Here is a 23717-nt window from a genome sequence, read left to right on the forward strand (position 1 = left end):
TAGTTTGGTTACATGTCCATGTCTCATCTGATGCTCACAGGATCTCCTCTGTTAGAGAAGGAAGCCATAGGCCTATTTGCAGACTGACTGCAACCTTAGAAACTGACCTTTGATGGAAAGTGCAGAAGGAGACCAGGTTGGGGAGGCATAAGGTGGGAGGGATGGACTCCCATTACTCTTCCTCCTTGTAAATCTGAGGCTAGATCCGAGTGCATGGTTCTTAAGGACTGGCGTTCACAGGAAGGGGCACCCATGCACTAAGGTATTATGTTTCCATTTTGATGATGGACCAAGAAAGGGAAGCCGCCCACCATAAAAGTTCTAGCAAGTGACTTGGAGTAGAAGCCAGGTCTCTAACTCAACATACATATGTGTGTGTGTGTGTGTACATACATATATGTATGTACACACACACACACATATATATGTATATATATATATATATATATATATATATATATATCCCCTTGTTCACCATGGCAATAGCCACGGGCTCCCTTGTTTATTAGCAGAGCCAGAGGAGATCTCTAGTCACCAGGACCCATCTCCATTCATTGTCTGACCTCCCTTTACTGCTTGTGGGCAGATGACTCTCCCACGTCTTAGGAAGCACTCTGTGCTCATTTATGTAAGACAGCACTTGCCTGGTGCTCTGTGACATGCACAAGAGTCCAGGATGAAGATACAAATGATAAATAACCTTGGCAGAAGATTACAGGTGTCCTGGCAGACCTCTGAGGTGTAAGGCATGTGGATGAAGTAGCCCAGTCCTCCTAAATGGACAGAAAGTAGGTCACTAGGTTCACTAGGTTGTGAAAGAAGAAAGGGTGGAGAATGGTAAGGCACGAATGCCTTGTCTGTAAATAAGTTTGTTGGTGGCACTTCTGGGGGCACTCAGGGTACCCGGAATGGATGCTTAGCCTGGCAAGAAGATGGCTTGTCAGGATGTCCTGAGGAGCCAGCCCTCCCTAGATGACATACAGAGCAGGGCTCTGAAAAGAGACTTCTTTCTGTTCAATCCTCAGTTCTTCCTACCACAGACCTGCATTTTTACTAAAAAGTGGGGATAATACTAGAAGGCCATGGTCAGTTGTTAGTAGTATGGGTTAATATGGTTAATAATAGGGAAAATGTTCAGAAGAGAGCCTGGTGCATCACAGTGCGTGCCAGCTGTTTCTGTCAAGGGAAATGGGAGCCACATGGGGGAGTTGAGCCTGGGCCATGGCAGCTGGCAAGGCCACTGAGTAGCAGAGTGGAGGGGTCAGCTTTGGGAACGGTGCTACCGGGAGATGCCCATCTGCAGATGGCCTGAAGTCAGGGAAGCTTCGGGGGAATGTGGCCGGTTGGACTGGAGGCGGGAGGTGGGAGTTGCAGAGGTGATTGGCTGACAGGAACCTGGTCACCATCCAGGAGATACCTAGATTTATACTTGGGATAGCTGTCCTTAAGGACACTTGCCCTAATGGTTTCAGGATAAGAAGAAAGTTATTTGGGATCCAGTTAGGCATAATGATTACCCCCAAAGATCCAAAATCTGTATCATAGAGGTGTGCGCAGCATGACTCACAGTTGCCAAGATAAGGAATCCAACTATAGATGAACAGATAAAGAAAATATGGGATCTGTGCATGACACTGTCTGACCTTAACACCAAACCTCTGCTGTCTGCCAGCCACAGTGTGAGGATTGTCATGCCGAGTGAAACAGCCACATGCAGAAAAACAGATCCCCCACACCCTCACATACAAGTGGCATCTGAAGAAATCCTGGCAGCAGACCAGTAGCATACTGGGTACGGAAGCTGGATAGTTGGGGGGGGGGGGCAGTGAGGAAGGGGGAAGTCAAAAGTCAAAATCTCAGGAGGAAGCAGGTGACATTTTGGTTTCCTTTGAGACCTTCACAGAATATGGAACGTGGTTGCTAATGGTGCTTTGAACATTTTAAAATTGAGAGTACATTTCAACTGATTTTACCACAGAAAAATATGGAGGTGTTAAATATGCTAACTAACAATAATGATAATAATTATTCTAATTTCTAATCTTGAATTAAAACATGTACCTCATAAATAGATACAATTATAACTTGTTAGTTTATTGTTAAAAATTAAAAGATGATTTGAGGTTTGCTCTTGAAGTGCCCATTAGAAAGGCGTTGAGACCATGGGAAAGGAGAGATGTACTGCTTGTAAATGTGTTCTTTTCTGCACACCTCCCTCCACTACTCCTAACTTGGAGGCTATGGTCTAGATTTTGTTAAGGGTGCTGATGGCAGATTCGGAGGACCTGAGAGTCACCCTTAGCTTGGCCCAGGCTATAAATAGCATGGAGACAGGAGTCATCCGAGGCTCTACGATAGGATGAACAAGAGGTGACAACTCAGCTCTGTCCTTTAACCATACTCTGGGGTTCTATAAGCATCTGAAGAACAGTTTGCTCTGAGCTCAGGGTGGGAAAGATCAAAAGATGCAACCGGATAGACCATCGCAGGTACTGGCTCAGCGCTCCCAAGGAAGAGCCAACCTGCTGGCCCAAGTACTGCAGAGGCCCAAGCACCAAGCCACTGACCAGCCCTGAGGGAAGCAGGAGGGACATTGGAGAGGCCTGCTTGCTTCCCATGCGTGCTCTAGCACAGCGTTGCTGACAACCACCATACCAAGGAGACCAGCAGGAGGATGTCATGATAAAACAGCCAGCTGGGCGGCATGGGAGCCTGCTTTCCCACAGCATGGCAGCAGGACGGAGCCCCCAGGAAGATGGTAGATGTTTTTTCTTTTGCTGGAAGAAGCCAATTGTACAGGTTAGAATCCTACGTCGTTCTCATAATGATAATTAGCAAATGGATACACATTTGCATTTCAAACTGAAAGTCATGCATCACTACCTAACACTATGAATGTGGCCTGTGTCACTGAGACTATCCTCCAGTGAGAAACATCAAGGGGACAGCTAGGGTACACAGACAGGCCCCCGGGGTGCCTAGAGGCCGCTGTCATCATTTCATCTTGGCATCCCTGTTCAACAAACAGCCATGGTTCCTGCTCCCCACATGCCTTCACTGAGGTTTCTTGGGCTTCCTTGTCCCAAGTCCAATCACAGTCCATCACTGAGGGAAGTCAGGGAAGGAACTCAGGGCAGGATACCTATAGGCAGGAACTGAAGCAGAGGCCATGGAGGAACACTGCATACTGGCTTGCTCTCCCTGGCTTACTTAGCTACCTTTCCTATACAACCCAGGACCCTCTGCCCAGGGTGATGATGACCCTCTCATATTAGAAAATGCTCCACAGGCTTGTCTGGAGGCCAGTCTGATGGAGGCAATTCCTTGGTTGACATTCCCTGTCACCAGACAACTTTAGCTTGTGTCAAGTTGGCATTAAAACTAAAAAGTACAACCATCCTGTAGGCCAGGCCCCCTATTAAGGCTTGAACCCTAGTCCTTCCTAGAGCTACTGCAGGGTCACCTGACTATCTCTGTCAGCCTCTCTTTCTCTTTCAAGGCTGGCCAAAGACCCTCCTCACCAGGATGCTTTGCTCAACTGGCTTCTGCTCCCATAAGTCACTTCCTCATGCTGTTTGGACAGAGCTTGCTGGCATTCTTGAGTTTTTAAGCATGCCTTTGAGTCTTTTCCCCTAAAAGGTGGCAAGCCTTCGTACAGACAAGAGCTTAGACTTTCTATTATGCCAGGCCACCCAGCACAGCCTAGTCACACCAAGGTTTCTCAGAAAAGTGACTAACAATGGCTGTGACCCAAGCCATGGTCCCCAACCTCCTCAGACTTTAGTCTTGAGTAGGGAAGTGGAGAGTGAGCTTGCTATCCAGTCAGCTCTAGCTTTGAAACTCCCTCAGCAGCCTAGGGGCGTCCTTGCAATGTGAGTTGGGGTCTTTGGCCTGGACTCTGAGTCTCAGAACTTGTCTGTCTCATTCAGAAAGATTCCAGTATACCCCTGCAGCACCCCTGACTAGTCATCTGGTATACCCCAGCAGTGCTCCTGGCTAGTCATCTGGGAACTCTTTCTGCCAAAGAAGGATGTGATTCAGAGAAGACAAGTGACAGTGGGCACTGAGTATCATGCCAAATGCTTAATCTATAACTAGGGGGAAATGTGAGATTATCGCATCTCCGAGTAATACTCGGGGTTTTTAAATGTTGGTTCACACCCAGCTCACAGCTGAGCCTGCAATAATACTCTGATAGTTGGCCTCATCCAGTGATTCAGTTGAACCATCACTTCTGGGTTGTGGTAAGTTTGCATCATATTTATGTTTGATCTTACTTTGTTTCAAATAATGGCATCTCGGATAATCCAAGACAGAGATCTGTTTTTCTAAGCTCTGGAAAAAGTGGCCTATGGCATGAGCAGTAGACAAAGAGCTCTTCAGGCTATGATGCTCTGCTTGAGAGCAGGAGCCCGTATCCCCAGCATCCTTAGCACTTAGGCCGATGGTTCCTGAAGCTGAAGCACTCAATTGGAAGTATGTGTAAGTATGAGTTGTGCAATGAGGTCCGCAAATGCCTGCATTTCATGTGTGCTTTGGGAAATCAGTATGGTGTGTACATGTAAACTTGATTTCCCACGGGCATCTGACAGTGCCCGATCATCACCTGAGCCATGCTTAAGCTCTTTTCGTTTTGCAGAAGGTTGGGAGTTACAGAGAACCCTGGGTAGAGCCTCTGAGGATTTGAGGAAAACAGTGTTTGCCTTGGTTGATGACACTAGGGGTCAATGTCACTGTTAGTCAAGTTAACAATATAGCTGCTGCATGCCTCGCTTTTCCTTCTGGCTCCCCCACAGCTTTGTCAGTCACACTGCCTTCATCTCACACCGTGTCCTGTTCTCCTTATCATCATTAGTAACCTACAGTAAGCAACTCCACCCAGGGCTCGTGAACAATCAGCCTGCGGGGGTGAGGGGGGAGCAAGTGGGTGATTGATGCTGCCTTTCATCGCAGTGCCTCGTGCCTGTGCTTGATGGAGCTCACTGTCAAGACAGATATTTTTTCCTCTTTCTGTTTAGGAAAGCCCCTCAACAAACACTGAGGGAATGTAAAACTTACTTTTATGTTTTATTTTTGTTATTAGTGTTATGTGTGCACATAAAACCTCAATGTGCATATGGAGATCAAAGGGCAGCTTTGTAGGCTCTAGGGATTGAACTCAGTTCACCAGTGCCTACTCAGTGACTGCACTCACTCATTGAGCCATCTTGCTTGCCCTGCATTTACCTTTCTATGAACTGCACATTTCTAACTTTCCTTGGGAGCCACCCAGAATCTCCTGGGCTGTGGATTTTGATGATGGTGTTGGCTGAGAGCTTTCAGAAATCAGTGTGACCTAGAGAAGGGTCTTCTGAAGAGGACAGACCCGAGATAAGCCTGGACACCCCAACATTTCATTTCCTCTAGCTGGCATGCTGAGCTCTGGGCCCAGTCAGTGCCAAGCTGGGCTAGGATGGAGAGGCCTTTGCCCTTGGTTCTGAAGGCAGGCAGCTCACAGACTTGAAGGGAAGGAGGGGGTGACATGCATAAACACAGAACAGGATGTGTTACCCCTGAAAGTCAGGAGTTTGACCCTGTAAGCCTCTCTTGGAGTTGGGGTGGGGGGTCATAGACCGGGTAGATAAGAAGGCAGAATACAGGCACACACTCACCAAGGTCGTTGTTGCTCATCATGGCGTTGGATGCCCGCAGCCGGGGCCCCTGCTGGGTAAAGTGGTAGCCAAATTTGAGGAGCGTTGTGTTTTTCTCCAACATGTTCACGATCTCCATTTCCACTTTGTTGCCCAAAGGCTGGCTCTTTGGTTTTTTTAAAAAAAAAAGGAAAAACAAATCAATAATTACACATGTGCTTTGCCTAAACCACCTACCTCTTCACATGGAAGGCCTGGGTGCTGTGTGGAGAGTGTCACCCGCTCTCTAAGAGTGAAGCTGGGCACAGAAGCTGACATAGAAAGAAAGCTGCTGTTACTCAGCATGCTTAAAGGCAGAAAGTTTTCCCCAGGATCAGGAAAGCGCCACCATGTCTACTTTTAACAGAACTGTTCTGATGTCCTGGCCAAGAGAACTGAGCAAGAAAAGAAAGACATCTAAGCTAAAGAGGAGGGTGCATATTAGGATCATATAATCTTAGATCTAGAGAATCCCAAGGAGAACACACACACACGCACACACACACACACAAACATGCACACGCACACCCTGTTTCATCAAGCATATAGAAAATAAGCACAACAAACAAAATACACCTGCATGTCTACAAAGTAGGGATGAGCACCCGGAACAGTCCCTTTGTACTAATGTCAAAAAGAACAAAATACATAGGATTATGTTGACCAAAAAAAAAAAAAAAAGACACTGAAACTATAAGACAGCATTGAGTGCCATCAAAGGAAACCATAAAGAAACCTATGAAGTATAAAACCAACAGCAGCCCATGTTCACAGACCAGAAGTCTGCTACTGCTAAGGAAGTGATGCCACCAAACCGACCCATGGCATCAGTGGGATCCTTATCAAAATTTCAACTTCCTTTCTTTTTTTTGTCCACCCCCACCCCAGAAATGGACAAAGTGATCTAGAAGTCACATGTCAATGCAAGTGGTCTCAGAATAGTCAAAACAATGTTAGAGGACTCAAACTCTTCCGATATCAAAGTGACTCCAAATGGTAGTGAAGACTTTGTGGTGCTGGTGTAAGGCAGACATGACACTGAAGGAAACAGAAGGGAGTCCAGATGTAAACCTGTGGGTCCACTAGGACTGCTTTACAGAGGGGCCCCAAGAAACTGCAGTGAAGCTGTGTGGTGGCACAAGCAAAAGAAGGAATTTAGATCCTTGATTCACTGCATACATCAATATTAATTCACAATGGCTCCAAGAGGGCTGAGGAGTGACTCAGTGGATAGCGTGCTTGCTCTACAAGCACAGGGGGCTGAGCTGATCCCCAGCGCCATGTAAACAGCCAGCCATGACCATGTGTGTCTGTAACTCCAGCACTGAGTGCTGAGTGGAGACCGGAAGAGTGACAGAGGACACCCAAAGGCCTCCTCTGGCCTGCGGATCAAAGACCTAATGATAAGAACCAACACTATGATTCTCTTTTATTTATTTACTTTTTTTTTTGGTCTTTCGAGACAGGGTTTCTCTGTGCAGTCCTGGAACTCATGGTGTAGCCCAGGCTGGCCTTGAACTCAGAAATCCACCTGCCTCTGCCTCCCAAGTGCTGGGATTACAGGCATGCACCACCACTGCCTGGCTTATGATTCTCTTAAAACACTGATGTAACCGTTTGTGATCTTAGTCATGGTCCTTTAGCACAAACCTATAGCACAAACATCAGAAGGTGAAAATTAATAAATTAGTTTTCATCAACATGTAGATTGTTTATGCTCATAGAACACTATCAAAGAAGTTCCCATCTACACTCAAGCAAGCTACTCTAATTAAACCCAGTGGGTCACACTCTGAAAGAAGACATGAAGGCAGGAAGGTGACATGTTGGAAAGAAAGATTCCAGTGGAAGACAGAGGGAACTGAGCGAGCAGGAAGACATGAGAAGAACTATTCATTATAAACATAGAAGGCTGTCAAATAATTAAAAAATGGATGGTGGTATTAAAAAGGCCGGCTAGGAAGATGGCCCTGGGTGTAAAGTTTTTGCTGCATAAGCATGAGTTCAGATGCCAGGCCCTGATGTAAAGGCCACACAGAGCAAGGAGCAGGCTCAGAACCCCAGTGCTGAGGAGCAGAAACCGGCAGATCCTGAAAGCTCACAGGCCAGCCACTCTAACCAAAGTGATGTCTACAGATTCAACAAGAAACCCTGTCTCAAAAGATACAGAGCAATAGAGAGACAGCTGATGTTGACATCTGGGTTCACACATGCACACATGGGCAGATGTGCTCTTAAATACACATCCTCACACATACATTACACACACACACACACACACACACATGCATGCATGCACCAGAATGGAAAAGATAACATGGAATGGAAAAAGTTGTAAATGTATAGTATATCTGGTAAGGTCTAGCATCTAGAATATATAAAGAAGATGCAAATAAATAAATTAGAAGTAGACAAAGTATTTGAACACAACTCTGGAAGTCCAGTCCTAGGGGATCCAGTGCCCTCTGACCTCCATGGGCATCAGGTATGCATATGTACATTTATAGACATAGACATTGAGAATCCATGCAGTGAAGGGACTGTCCAGTGAGGGAGGAGACCCCTTGTCTCCTGAGGCATCTAAGTAGAAGGTAGCTGCCTCTTTCTAGAGTCTTCTTCAGCATCATTAGTGGGGAAGGCTGGGGCTTCATGACCTCTAAAACCCCATGGGGCTGTGGCTGTGACCCTATGAATAACTTGCTTGGGTGGAGTCAAAAGATCAGGAGTGACCTCAGACTTTGACAGTGGGCAAAAGGCACTAAGAAGCCCCAAGGGAGAGGGCTGGGCTGGGCTGCCAGGCTGGGACTAAGCTGGCAGAGTTTGGGCAGTGAAGAGCTCTGGCCTTCTTTCAGATTTACTGGAGGATTAAATAAATCACTTGTTCATAAATTAATCTCATTTTTAACATTCAAATGATTGGATGGAGAGAAGTGTAGTCCTTCTTCACAGCACCTCCCCCGCCCCGCCATTCCTATCACTCCCCTGTCCATGGATGTAACCCCCCTTCACCCCCCCCCGTGCCACCATGGCCCATGGCTATGCTTCTGGGCATAAGATACAGGGCAGAAATAGACAGGGCTGAGCTGTTTTGTTGCCCTTTTCCCCTTGAATAGATTTATATCATATTTATTTTCTGCAACTTCCTGTTCTGTTTACTATTCTGCAGACTCTTCCCAAGCTAGTACTGGAGAAGCAGCACCTTGTTTCTTAACTGCTTCCTGTGATGCCCCTGAGATGCCGCAGTATAAACGGCTGTCTGTGTCCACACCTCGTGCCACTCAGGGCAGTGCGATGGACTCTGCAGAAGAAGAGAGGTTATTCTACAGTCGGCTATAGTCGGGTTGAGAGAGCGAGGCACACTGGCTGTAGTAGCTTATGTCCTCGCCTGCTTATGGTGACTGAGGGTTTTCAGTCTGATGAGAATATGACAAGTGCCTCAGGTGTTGGGGTCTATGATGAGGAACTGGGGGCTGAGACCCTGGATGTCAGACCATTCTCTATTCTCTTCACTCATTTTATTGTGACGTAGGGGACATTTGTAACTGGAGCACTTGAAAATACAATAATCCCAGCACCTGGGAGACAGAGGCGAGCAGGCATGGGGATATTGAGTTGGTACTGACCAGGGAGATTCTTTCGCATGGGCTAGCATGTATAGTACTTGGAAGTGCTTCGAAGGCTGCTGGAGGGCAGGGGAGCCATCAACCGTGTTACGACGCAGCTGTGAGGCCTGTCCTGGCAAGATAGGTCCAATAACGGCCACCAATGCTGCGGGTAACCAGCTGCTGTCTGATCGGATTTAATGCCCACTCCACGGGAGGAAACACATGCCTGGTGCTGTAAATCTGGCCAAGAACCCATGGTTGGTGAAGCCCCCAGAACCCAAAGGTGAATCTACTGCTCTCAGTCTGCTAAACGGGCACAGTGTTGCACTGCCCTCTACGCTCGTATCTTTCTACCCATGTATTAGTAGTTTCCATACCACATTAGAGACGCTTCTTTGTGCAGTAGATGGTGGGGGATGCAGAAACTTAGAACCAGCCAAAGTATGGAGAATAAGTGTCATGGCGTGCTCAGCCACAGATAGGACATCTGTATCCTGCCTCAAGGCTCAGTGATCGTCATGGAAGAGGGAGCAGAAAGATGGTGAGAGCCCAAGGTCAGGGGGACTGGAGCAAAGCACTGTCATCTGGACACACAGCGGCCCTGGCTGCCTGCACAAGACCCACGCAAGATCAAGCCGGTCAGCATCCGGCATGGAGGAGGAGGGACTGAGCTCAACGCTAGCTAAGGGGCTATTGGTGGTTGATGTCTGAGGGAAGAGAGAGTCAGTTTTCTTTATCGGTGCTGTCCTGACAGGCAGAGCACACTCCATCCAGGAGATGGCCCTATCCATGAGTGTATAGGCAGCACAAACTGGTAGGTTTTATATATATATTGAGACAGGGTTCTACTAAGTGTGTGCAGAGAATGGACCTGGGAGGAGTTAGGCGTGAATATGATCAAAATACGTTATATGAAATTACCAAAGAATTTAAAAAAAATAGGCCTGAAAAATTCCTTGGTCTGCCTCCCTCAAAAGGTAGAGGGCCTAGCCCACCTCCTCCTGAGTGTGTGCTGTGCCTCACCAACTCCCTTCTGGATGAAAGTATAAGAATAGACTTGGTTCACATTCCAAGGCTGGGCCATCAAAACAGTTGGGACTTTCTTCTTTGCCTCGAATTGCATGTTCGCCAGCTCAGCTGCCCTGGATTCCTGTGCCTTGGAAACTGAGCACATTTGTTGAGTGTTGGTTTATCCCAGAGCTCTGAGGCTAAGCTTTGGGGTCATTTGTTATATAGCTATAGATAACAGATGTACTCCTAGACAGTGTTGGATTAGAGAAAAACCAGACACAAATAAATTAACTTGGAAAAAACAACATGCATGAATGCACAGTCCATTTCCTATGGCTTCTGTTCAAAAAGCAAGCAGCCTCCCTGTCACCTAGTTGGGGGCGGGGGGAGAGCGGGACCTGTAATCAATACGTCCAGATGGCGGACACATCCTCACTCGGAGGGGTTGTGTTTCCAGGGCTCATCTGTTCTGAGGAACTCTGACGGACTGGGGAGGGACATAGCTGTTGTGGGGCAAGGGGAGAATCAGGAACAGGCCAGCGCTGGGGGGTGGTACAGCTTGAGATGGGGGTCTCCAGGCACCCTGTGTTTAGAGTCTACCTCACTGGCTGGGTAAGGCTTTTTCTCTCCAACATACAGCCTGCATGCTGACATTCAAACCAGCTCCGTCTTGGACAATGGCCTGTGACTCCAGCAAGCCCCACTCCTCAGATCCTCAATCTCCCCACCTATAAAGGAGAGCTGGTGAGATACTTGGGGCTTTTCAGCCCAGTCAAGGCCTCCAGAGGCTGCTCCCCACCCTTGCTGGGCCTTGGGCAGTTTTGGGCAGAAGCAGAACACTGCCTGGAGATAAGGGGAGGCGCTGAGTAAACAAACCGGTTGCCTCAGAATCCATGTCACCCCGGGGAAGAATGCCCCAAGTCCCTTTCTTTGGCCGTAAAAGGAGAAAGAAGGAGAGTCTCTTAACACAGGTTACAGTTCCAAGGACTGAGGCAAACGCTCTGGCCTTCAAGGACCTCGGTGATGAACCAAGGAGGAGGGATAAATTAGTGTCACTTGTCACCTCCCCCGGTCCCTCCCTCTTACCCGGGCCACCATGAGAAGACAATCATTTGTCCAGTGCTCCTGGGACACACTGTAACACACACATGGCCCTTCCCTGAACCTGAACCAGTGCTGCCTCCAACCTGAAGCCAGCCTTCCTCCTCTCATCCCTTCTTCAGCAGGTCCTATTCCAGCCTGAGAAGTCCAGTTAGGCAGGCGTGCCACCCAAGGGCCAGAAGGCTTGGTTGCAACTTCTGCTGGACTCCTATCCTTAGCCTTCTCTTCATTCCTGGCCTTTCCTGTCCAGCCAGTGGCCTTGCCAGAGCAGAGCTTACAGCCTTACCCACAAGGCCCTTTGCCTCTTAATCCCCACGGGCTTCTTCTGGGCCCCCAAAGTCCTACCTGGATGGGATCCAAGCTCTACTTCCTTTTCCTCTGGGTGCCTCCACTTCTTTTTTTTCCCCCTTTGAGACATTTTTCACTGTGGGTTTATTCTGATGCTTTCTTCTTTCTGACCGGTTTTTGACTATGGCTGCTCCCCCAGCTGCCTCTCACCTACCCCCATCTGGTAGAGGAGCAGCGCCCTTTACAAAGGTCATTTCTGCACCTGACTCTGCTCCTACTCAGTGTGGCTTCCTAGAAGGGCTCAACCAGAGCCTCATCTTCACAGAGTCCAGCATGCCCAGGGAGACAGAATGGAAGAGAACGGCCAGGGTAGGTTCACAAAGACCACAGTTATTTCGAGGATGCCCCAGGCACCGTGTGTGGGCTTTAAAGTCATACAGAAGCTGAGGTAGGAGCTTCCTCTGTCTGTGTGTGACCTTAGGCAAGTGACACAGTCCTTATGGCAGTTAGAGTCACTTACAGGGTGAGCATCGAATGAGAACAGGGACATAGAGCAGCCAGTGAGCTCCCTGTCAGCACTCACCCTCTGGGTAGTGAGTGAAACTCCTAGACAACCTGCCTAGCAATTCTAAGTTACCAATGAGGTCAGATCCCCTTAGGGGGAGAGCTGTTAATCTTCTTCATTTACAATAAGGGAAACTGAGGCTGATGTTCACTAATGTTCTTATGCTAGGGCATTTGGCCAGAGTGAAGCCAGTGATCAGAACAAGCTCTCTCTTGGGTCCTGGAGCAAAGGTGGAATGTAGCTGAACAGGAAAGGTGGGCATCTTGATGTCAGCTACCACTTCAGTGACCAAGTCTGTTGTTCCAACCATCTTTGGCTAATGGTCTGCCCTGAGAGTCAGGTTTCAGCTGATGCTATGTAGACCCTGACTCCTCCTTGGCCAGGACAGAAGTCACATGAATAGCCAAACCAGGGGTGGTGGTGCTGATGCAGGCTGTGATCTATCTGCTCTGCCTTTCTCACCTGCAGGAGATCAGAATCAGCAACGGCCAAGGGACAAGGCAGAGATGGGCAGGGTCAATGTAACTTCAAGGATACCAGTATATGAGAGATGCCCGGTGTAACCCAGCAGCAAGCTCACATGACCAGAAGACTGCTGACTCATGCAGCCTCTTTATATAAATTAGCGATGTGGTCGCTCCCTCTAGTCCACACTTGCAGAGCTTTTCTCCGGGCCCCTCTCACTGTGCAGGGCACAGAATACATGACATCCAGGACACGTTTGCTTACCAAGTACCCTGAAGCCCAGGTCCCAGGCTGAGCACTAGGATAAGGAGATGACCTGGACACAGCACCATCTCCTGAGAAGCTCCTGGGGAAGCTGCAGGGCAGGGGAACCATAGAGGGGGCATCTATTTCTCTCTGGGTAGAAAGGCTTAGAGGAGTTATAGAGGCTAAGAGGAGAAGGCCACTATCTTCTCCTGACATTCTCTTCATAAGAGCCATTCATAAGGTGTAATGGCTCTTTAAAAAAAAGAAAAAAAAAGGGGAGAGAAGAAAGAAAGAAGGGAGGGAGGGAGGGAAGGTATATGTAGTGCCTATCACTTCTTAGAGTCTTCCACACTCCTGCTTGCCAGGGCGAGTCAAGGCTGACCGGCCAAATACACTGCCGAGGTGCAGCCAGGCAGGGATGAACAGATTGCCCTTTATTCTGGTCCAGGATGCTTTAGCACACTCTGCAAGGCACAAAATCACTTGAAGCAAGAGGTCTTTCTAGGCAGGGAACGGGTACATGAGCATAGGATGTTCCAGAAGTCTAATGGCCTGGGAGCAGGAGCAGGAGCAGGAGCAGGAGCAGGAGCAGGAGCAGGAGCAGGAGCAGGAGCAGGAGCAGGAGCAGGAGCAGGAGCAGGAGCAGGAGCAGGAGCAGGAGCAGGAGCAGGAGCAGGAGCAGGAGCAGGAGCAGGAGCTGGAGCTGGAGCTGGAGCTGGAGCTGGAGCTGGAGCTGGAGCAGGAGCAGGAGCAGGAGCAGGAGCAGGAGCAGGAGCAGGAAGCAGGGAGCAGGGAGCAGGAGCCGGAGCCGGAGCAGGAGCAGGAGCAGGAGCAGGAGCAGGAGCAGGAGCAGGAGCAGGAGCAGGAGCAGGAGCAGGAGCAGGAGCAGGAGCAGGAGCAGGAGCAGGAGCAGGAGCAGGAGCAGGAGCAGGAGCAGGAGCAGGAGCAGGAGCAGGAGCAGGAGCAGGAGCAAGCAAGAGCAAGAGCAAACTGGGAAGTTTCCAAAAGCCATAGCTAAGATGAGGCGGCCTGAGGCCTCAGGGCTCTGGAGGCTGGTGATGCTTAGTTCTGCCTGAGACAGGGTCACGAGTCTGTTGTGACTGATCTATACATTTATGTTCTAAGCACTTTCTTTCTGCCACATTTTATGATAAGAGAGTTACTTATAGTCTTGTTTAGGCCCAATAATTTCACAGTGTCCCCTTCTGTTATGGTTTGTGTATGCTTGGCTCAGGGAGTGGCACTATCAGAAGGTGTGGCCTCGTTGGAGTAAGTGTGTCACTGTGGGTGTGGACTTTAAGACCCTCATCCTAGGTGCCTGGGAGCCAGTATTCTGCTAGCAGCCTTCAGATGAAGAGGTAGAACGCTCAGCTCCTCCTGCACCATGCCTGCCTGGATACTGCCATGTTCCCGCCTTGATGATGATTATAATGGATTGAACCTCTGAACCTGTAAGCCAGCTCCAATTAAATGTTGTCCGTATGAGAGTTGCCTTGGTCATGGTGTCTGTTCACAGCAGTAAGACTCTAAGACACCTTCCAATCTCTCCTGGCATACATATGCAACCACTCAGCCACATTTTCTCCTGCAGAAAAAAAATCCCTGAGTTCCCCATCTATAAAGAAGATAGTGACTTAGTCTAGGAAGCAATGTGTGGTAGTGGATAGAGTGGACTCTGGAGTTGGGAGATGTGAATTCCAGTCTTGCCTCCTAAGTGCTGAGTCACTGTTTCCCAGCCTCTTTCAGCAGAGGTTGACCACACCCACATCCTCCTGGGGAATGGTGTGAAGACCAGAGATGGGCACACAGTAGCACTGAGACCCCCCCCTTACAGGGTGGCACCATTGAAGATCAGAGCTTAGGGGTGCACTGTAGCACTGAGCCACCCACCTCCACAACAACCCACGGCTGCCTAACATCCAAGCTATTGCTACGAGCAAGTCTGGTTGTTAACTTTCTCTTAGACAACCAAGACCAAAAGAGTTGGCCCAGAAGAAATGACTAAACCACAGAACTCAGAGAAGCAGGAGCAAGTGCCACAGGATAAAGACAGAGCTACCCGGAGAGGAGGTGCAGCAGGGAGGGGACTTAAAAGACACATCAATTGGAAAGACTGTGGGATGCTCCTGATGGTGAGCCCCACGGTTTGTGGGATCTGTACACTCCGTGTCTCAGGTTCCTCAGCAGCACAGCTGAGGCAACACGCAGGGCTGGGAAGGAAGTTCGCTCGTCCTGGGTCTAAGAAAGGACACTCTCAAAGCCAAGGCGTAAGGGTGGTGCTGAGGAGAGCCCCATCACTAGGGGACACATACAGAAGTTGGCAGAGCACATGGCTAGAAAGAAGGAGGAACACAGTAGACTCTGGGGCATCTACCATCAGTGTCCTCTGCTCTGCCTAACCACATGTGGGCAGGTGCTGACTACCCTGTGTGGGGAACAGCATGAGCAGACCACCGCCTCACTCACCTGGTTATCGATTTTCAGCTCAACCAGAGAAGTGTTATGGGGGAGAGCTTCCACCAGGCGCAGGATCCCAGCTCCAGAGATGAAGTTGGACTCCACGTTCAGGGTCTTCAGCACCTTGTTCACCTTCAGCATTTCAGCAAGGGCCTTGATGGTGAGAGAAAAGCAGGACCTTGTGAGTTACCCTGGGCAAGGGTTGAGCAGATCCACAAACGCAGCAAGGGGCTCGGCCGGAGAGTCTCAGGCACTACCTTTCTAAGCATATCTCTGCCTCTGCTCTCCTGCAACCTGCCCTGGCTCCTGAACACCCCTGCTGGCGTATACTCATCAGCACGTCTAGCCTTTGGCCCTGCTTCTCCTATCCTGTGCAGCCTTGGCTCTTTGGGTGTACTGCATAGACCTAGTGCCTTCCCTGCCCGGAGCCTTCCTCTGCTTCATTTGACCACTTGGAATGCTCTGTTTCACCTGTCAAGTCTTGTTCATCCTTCAAGGCCTTTCTCAATGCCTCTGGCTCCCAAGAGCTTCGCTGATATCTCCAGCTACCCAGGGCCTGCTCTCTGGAATCTTGCAGAACTCACCCACAATTCCTTCATGGAACCTACATTCTTCAAATCCAGTTGTTGTTGTTGCTGTTGTTGTGTGTGCATGCATGATCACTGATATGCCGGCATGTGTATGTATTCATCATATTCATGTGTTTGTGTGTTCACTAATGTGCAGGTACATGTGTGTGCATGTGCATATGGCAGTCAGGAGACAACTCCAATGTCATCTTCATAAATGTCATCTTCTCCCCTTAAGACAGTCTCTCTCATTGGCCTGGGGCTCATCCGCTAATCTAGATTGGCTGCTGAGAGGGCCTCAGGGATTGTCCTGTGCCCACCTCTCCAGCATTGAGATTACATATGAGCCACCGTGATCAGCTTTTTACATGGTGCTTGGCATCTGCCTCAGGTTCTTGTGTTTGTAAGGCAAGCCCCTTACCGACTGAGCTATCTCTGCAGTGTCCCCATGCCCTCCCATGTTTCTCATTAGCATGTCTTCACCACTAGACTATCTACCCTTGTGGGCTGAAAATGTACCTTAATGTCTGTTTTTTTACCACACAGTGGCCAGCACATAGTAGGTCATCAAGTGGTGATCACTGTAGCCCCTGGGGAGTCTCCATCTCCCTTTGTGTAAGCTCAGCTTGTCTCATCTATGGCCCTGTTGAAATGTCACATGGTCTTCCTCTGAGCCCCAGAGAGTACAGGGCCAGCTTGCAGAGTAGGGCTCAGATGACCCTCAGCACGTTTGAGAGGGATCTGGCTGGCGGAGAGTGGGGGCTGGGGGTGTGTAGATGACAATCGGAGCCTCTGAAGGAAATGAGGTAATTAGCAGCTGGTGGAAATGATGTGTCATGGGGAAAAATGATACCAGCAGCTGAGAGGCCTGGGACACGGTGATCATTGTGCCAGGGTCAGAAGTGATGCCAGGAATGGTTGCCCCATTGTGCTCCCCCAGCTTGCTGAGCCCTGCCAGAGGCTCCACTCCCAGGAAGCCTTCATGCTGACACTCTCTCTCCTTCTTTGGCTCCTTCACTCAAGCATGGCCAGAGGTGGTGTGTCAGCTTCTCTCTGACTAATGGTTGCCCCCCAATCGGTGTAAGTGGCCTCTCTGAGCCTCACCAGAAATACCCCCTCTCCCAGGAAAAGCCTGGCCAGCTCATTGACCCTATTTGACAGTCAGTGGACAGGTGTACAAGGCCACAGGCAGGCTGCTAACTGGACAGGCCATGTGTCAGATCCTGTGTGTTGGGTGACAGTAGAGGAACAGAGGGAAGGAGACATGCACCAAGGCAGTCAGTGATGGCTCTGGCACCTGGGCTAACAACAGGCCAGACACATTTCAGCACTTGGTAATAAGTATGCAGGTATGAAGGGCCTGCCACCAGCTGTCGGCCTGGCATGGAGTCCGTGCCCCCAAACCTTCCGTGGCATGGAGCTGAGTGCCAGCACTCCGAGCCTGGTTTCTGAACCATGAACAAGTAGTACATGGGGTTTTGCCAGCTATGTCACTACAGACAGACGCAGGATCCATTGAGGACAGACAGAGGACATAGGTCTAGACACTCCCACTCTGGCAGTCTGTGGGCTGCCTTTGTCCCCCACTGTGAGCCCACTCAGTTATTTCAAAACGACTAAATGAAACAGTCTTACTTTTTTTAAATAGGGAAGAGATCTGATTGTTACTCCATTCCCCATCCCCCTGGGAAAGTTAATTCCTGCATCTCACCCTGCTCCCAGAGGGAAAGCAGCCACACTGTGCTATACCATTCTGCTGTCTTCAAGGCCAGACAGATGGGTATGGTCATGAATGTGGGACAGGAGGCTGGCTACAGTCAGATTTCCAGAGTCTAATTCAGGATTATGCATAGATTGTTAAGAAATTTTTACTGGGCATTTCAAAAATGAATGGTTATTTTATAATGAGTACAATTTACTTTGTAACATGGTTTCTTCATTTGTTTGTTTGTCTAGAGCCTCATGTAACCCAAGCTGGCCCCAAGCTTCTGATTCTCCTGCCTCCACCTCCCAAATGCTGTGATCACAGACATGCACATCACCATACCTGGCTGACTGGCAGTTATTTTTAGAGACACTGGTAAAGGTAAAATTGGTCCCTTGGATTCATTAATGAGGCCAGTGATTGAGAGATGGGGAAACTGAGTCCCTGAGAAGGGTCTGAGCTTTGCCTGAATGAGAATGTTGGGTGGAGGAGGACCAGCTGTGGAGGTCAGAGTGACTTTGCTCAATGCCAGGTCTGCTTTTCTCTTTTTGTGTATGACTTTGGACAAGGCCAGTTGCCTAACCTCCCCAGTAGACCCACCTTACCGGGAGCAGGTGGTTGCAAGGATTAGCTCTGGAGTGAACACAGGGCATTGTGGGGGGGGGGCTGTCCCATCTGTCTGTACCCCCTCCTGGCTCCTAGCTGAGTCTCTTCCCTCTCCACACAGATCTCCTCATCAGTGGGACCAGGCCCGAGTCCCCAGTGACTGACTACACAGCAGAGCAGAGAGGTCAGAACATACAAACGCCACAGGGTCATTGCTGCGGGTCCCCACGATGCTGAACTTCTTCACGTAGGAGTTCTCTTTCAGGGCTTCTGCATATGCCTTGAGGGTGGGTATGGGAATATTCTGCAAAGAAAAAGGCAGAAAAGTGAACAGCAGCCCTGCACGGGCCGGGTGTGGGGGTGGGTAGTGACTGCAGGAGAGAGGGGACAGTAGCTCTGTCCCAAATGCTGGCTGGCTCCCTGCTGGGTCCTTGCAGTCTCTGAATGGGCCATGTGCCAGAGGATGAGGCTCAGAGGATCCTCTAGTACATGGATTGATAAAAGCACCCCTGAAATGTTCAGACAAAACCCACTCTCTTCCGTGCAAGGGGAGGCTGGAGAAGAGGCAGCACTCAAGGCCTGGGGCTGGGAGGGATGATGTATAAATGTTGTGGACTGGGAGAGGGGCGGGGCTGGACCCTGGCTTCCACTTAGTGACTAGCAGAATCTGACGTGCTGTGTGACACTGGGGAGGGGGGGACCCTCTTCCCTTCTTTGGAAAGAATGGAAAGATACACTGACTTCTCTCTGAGACATCTGTCCCAGAGGGTCTCAGCACTGGCTACATGTCTGTGGGTCCCAGGGGCAGTTTATCCTGCGTATGTGCGGACCAGCCCCAGACCATCACACACAGAACCTCAGAGGCCTGGGCTCTGGTGTATGCTTTTTACTCTCTTGGGTGAAAACCTTATCTGTGTCCAACTGTCTCTTGGTACAGAAGGGAAACTGAGGCCCCAGGAGTTCAAGCCCTTGGCCGAGACCTCTCATTGGGCTTTCACTACTTGTGCCTGCCTGTCTTGAGGCAGTATTAACAGTCCAGGACATACAAGGATTGTGTCAGCATCTCTCACATGGCAGACAATGGAAGCACAGAGAGAAAGAGATGGAGACAGAGAAGCCATGGCTATACTTCCCAGAGCTCTCATTTCAAAGTGTCACCTAAGCCCCCGTGGGAGCAGAACAAGGAGCCAGGTGGAGGAGAAAACTGGGGTGCAGGTTTCCAATCTGATTGTGTTTGGAACTGGCAGCCACTAAGGAAAGCTGAGAAGAAAGGAGGGGGCTGGCTTCTTGTCTTACCCCTCTCATGGCTAATCCCAGGGCCTCAAGCAGAGCAGAGGGGCAGGGAAGAGCAAGCAGCTATGCCTGCTTCCACATTCCTCCCGCACCCTGCCCTGGTGGCCACAGAGGAAAGCAGCCACAGAGCTACAGCACACAGCTTGGGTCTTTCCTGGGGGCACCTGCGCCAACATCTCCCTTCCCCGACTGTAAAATAAGTTTGAATATAAGCAAGATCCAGAGGGAACTGTGATGTCTCATGGGGTAGCGGGGTTTGTGATCCCTGAGTCTTTGTAGTACAGGGCTTTGCCAGCCTTGAAGTCCCGTGCTGCAGTGTGGTTCTGACTCATAATTTTATCACAGAGAATCTCTGTGTTTTTGAACAATGTGGCAGGTGTCCAGATCAAGGCTGGCTTGGCCTGTGGTAGACTTCTGAGCCTGGCATTGTCCTCTGAAAGAAACCAGGACTGAGAGATTTGCCTGTTGACACTAGTCATCCCTGACATGCTCTCCTGATCTAGAAATACCCAGATCTAAAGATGCATTTGGACTTGACGATCTATATTGCCTGGACTGCTGGCATCAGCATGCCTAGACAACCCTCCCTCCCCCAAACCCTTACCCCCAATACCCATGAAGTAAAATGGCAGGACTTTACCCGGATGTTGTTAAGATTAACCTCTTCTAGTTCTGGGTCATTGTTCTTTATTCGCTCCAGCGTTTCCTCTACGTCTGTTGAATTTGGTTCTTCATCAGGCACAGGCTTGTATTGTGTGGGTTTGATCACACCTACGGTAAGGGATTAAAAGGAGCTGGCTCACAGAAACACAGGCGTCACTTTCTCCCAACAAAAGGACTCCCTGGGGAGAAGCATTGGTTGAACTCAGGGTATAAGGGAGACAGCGCATTACAGGGGGTACCAGGGGGTACCAAGGGCTGCAATGTGTTGGGAGAAGTCGGGGAGGAATCCAAGAGGTTGAGATATCCCAGGATGCTGCAGTTCTTACAAGACCTGGAGAGCCTGACTCTCAGGCATTTGTCTGTCCAGGGGGGATGGTATTACCACCAGCTCATTATCTCCAGTGGGCTCCCAGGGGGGTAAGCTGAGGGTCGGGCTGGGAAGAAATGTAGTTCCCTTCCAAGAGGAAGGATCCGTATTCCTTTGTCACCCTCATTTCCCTCTGGTTCCAAACCGTCATCTTAGAACAATGCAATTGAATAACTGAGACACTGTGACATCGGCCCAGGAAAGGCCAGAGGGTCTCAGGGGGACAGAAGAGAGAGAAACTGAAGAGAAAGACAGAGTTCCACAGAGTACTCAAGAACACATTTTTCAAAGAATATTGTTGGGCGGGGGGGAATAGATAGCTATCAAAAATTTTAACTAAGTGTTTGTCTCACAAGCATGAGGACCTAAGTTCCACTCTCAGAAGCCATGTTTAAAAAGGAAAAGGAACCTTGGTGCAGCAGCCTGTGCCTGTAGTTACAGTACTGGGGAGTTGGGGACAGGGAGATCCCAGGAGCTCACTGGGCAGCCAGTCTAGCCAAGTCAGTGAGTTCTAGGCTGACTGAGAGACTATCTCAAGAAATAAGGTGGAGAGCAACCAACAGACACTGGCCTTTGGCTTCCACAAGTACACACACACACACACACACACACACACACACACACACACACACACACCAAATGACGTCAAATCTCATCACGTTGCACAGAAAATATCAATTTTGGGAGGAATAAGACACCAAATATAAGAAGCGAATCTCTAAAACCTTTAGAAGGAAACGTGGCATTGAGATGAAGAAGGCTTTGATAACAAGACATAAAAACCCAGCAGACTTAAAGGACAAGATGAAGAGATTTTCCTAGGTAAGATGTGCAGTAAGCCAGAGTATCAGGGGCACCGCACTGAGATGCAGGAGGAGGCGCCTCTTTTCCAAGGTGCCCTCTGTGAGCCAGTCTCGGGGCCCTGCAAGGGAAGGGGATGGCAGCCGAGTGGGGCTGTGGATACTCACTGTTGAGCCCCTCCTTGTTCACGATGGAGCTGCTGCCCAAGGCTTGGTAGTACTGCTGGTTGCTCATGAGTGTGTGCATGCCCAGGATAGCTGTGGGGACAAAGGGAGGTCTGTGACTCTGCTCCTGCGGTCAGAGATACCTCCCGGGGACCCATCTTCCACATGCTGGGAGCTTTGCTCACAGAAATGGTAAGAAACATGTACAGGAAAATGTAAAACTGTGGGTTATCATCATCCTAGCTTTCGTTCATGTGATTCTCAGACACCCAACCTCCCTGGACCTCTCTTTGGTTGTGGCCACAAATTTCCAGATCTCCTTGAGGTCCAATGGGCGCACCCACCCAACACAAACCAACAGAATGAGTCTTTCCAGCAAGTGTCTTTTCCAAGGAGGGCGTTTCTGTCTTCTACCCTGTCCCTCAGACCCTTTTGACCTCCTGAGGTCTCTCAGGTTGTCCCATCTCCCTTGCCAGTACCTCTGTCCTGGTTGAAAATCTGTTCTTTTCTCACTGCCGTCAACTTACAATGGTTCCATTATAATCTTTCAGCCTTGTGATGTTATCAAAAGTGTTACACGTCAGTAGGAGCTGCACTGTGACTTACATCTTTATCTTTTCTGGGCTGGAGGCATCTGATAAGATACTCAAGATTCTAGATCAGGTCAGTGAACCTGAGCTCAGTCAATCTACCATCACCAGGAGAAAAAACCCAACATGGCAGCACCCTCAGTCAGGAGTGCTGTTGTGTTCAGCCAGGCAGTAAGTGCATCTTGATTTATGATATTTCCAACTTAGGGTGGAACCCATCAGGCCATTACCCCATTGTTCCTGGAGAGACATCTGCATTAACAGAGCCCTGTTACCATGACTTTAGTTTCTTCCTGCTCTCTACTTCCCAACACTCAGCATAGAACATCCAGAAAGATCTTTCTGGAGATGCCAACACAGCTTCATCACTACACTCTAATTCTTTCGCTCATCCATTTCTTTGGCATTTGCTGAGCACCTTCATTGTGTGCCAGCTCAGAGGAACTGAACTATGAAAGGCAGGAGGTCTGCCCATGTAGTTTACGACCTAGTGGGCGCAAGCAGACCTGAGCAAGGGCCAACCGTTAAAACCCTAATGAGCTCAGGAGGGGTCAAGTGTCTGAAAGAACATCCTGGGGGCACAGCTGGGGGCTTGGGAAGGGAAGGATGATCGATTGTTGGCCAAGTCAGAGGAAGGCAGGAAGAAGATTGCAGGCGGTACAGATGGTGGGTGGTGAAGCACAGACGCAGACCAGTAGAGTTGGAGGTCAGGAGAGACAGGGAGAGGAACAGGTTGGGCTGGACAGATGGTGGGACAAGGATGACCCCCCCCCCCACTCCCAGTAGGACATACGCTGGGCCAGAAAAGACCTTTGGGTCCGTGATAATCCCTTAGCATAAATATGCCCTGTTCAATATTTGAGATAAACGATTCCAAACTTGTGGGCCTTTTTCCAGGTCTGGAAATTGAGCCTGGGAGCTTATACCATGCTTGGCAAGGGCTCTACTGCTGAGATATATTCCCAACCCTCTTTTTACATTTTATTTTCAGATAAGATCTCACTCTATTGCCCAGGCTGCCTTTATGTAGCTAAGGCTGCCTTTGAACTTTGATGTTCCTGGCTCAGCCTCCTAAAGAGCTGACCTTACAAAGCCTGTTTATTTAAAACTCAAACTCAACTGGATAATCTATATTTTGTTTAACCATCCTATCTCTACTACGTCAAGACTTGATGCAACTCTTCCTCCTCTAGGGAGCCTCTTAGATTCCTCCCCCTTTCTCTCAGTACCCAGTATTCTCTTTGTTTGTTTGTTGTTTTTTTTTTTTTTTTTTTTTTTTTTTTTTTTTGAGACAGGGTTTCTTTGTGTAGCCCTGGCTGTCTTGGAACTCACTCTATAGACCAGGCTGGCCTCGAACTCAGAAATCCGCCTGCCTCTGCCTCCCGAGTGCTGGGATTAAAGGCGTGCGCCACCACGCCCAGCTCCCAGTATTCTTTCTATGCCACAGTGAACCTCAATACGAACCTTTTTTTTTAATGCTTTCTCTGCTGGGCTGTGGGCTTCCAGAGGTCGGGGACGGATATTACTACCCTTCAGTCTCTCCTGGACTGTG

General features: G+C 49.3%; 1 protein-coding gene across 1 annotated transcript in view; it reads right to left on the reverse strand.

The window, feature by feature from the left end:
• Tmod1 (tropomodulin 1) overlaps positions 1-23717 on the reverse strand; it is a 75346-nt gene that overhangs the window by 2502 nt on the left and 49127 nt on the right. The window contains exons 5-9 of the mRNA XM_021160876.3: positions 21579-21668; positions 20221-20351; positions 18484-18591; positions 15417-15560; positions 5652-5796 (exon numbers count right to left, since the gene is read on the reverse strand). Coding sequence (XP_021016535.1) covers positions 5652-5796; positions 15417-15560; positions 18484-18591; positions 20221-20351; positions 21579-21668 — 618 coding nt within the window. The remainder of the gene's footprint in view (positions 1-5651; positions 5797-15416; positions 15561-18483; positions 18592-20220; positions 20352-21578; positions 21669-23717) is intronic.

Source organism: Mus caroli, unplaced genomic scaffold (assembly GCF_978045245.1).
Source record: "Mus caroli unplaced genomic scaffold, Mus_caroli_1 scaffold_6, whole genome shotgun sequence".
In the NCBI taxonomy this organism is placed as follows: Eukaryota; Metazoa; Chordata; class Mammalia; order Rodentia; family Muridae; genus Mus; species Mus caroli.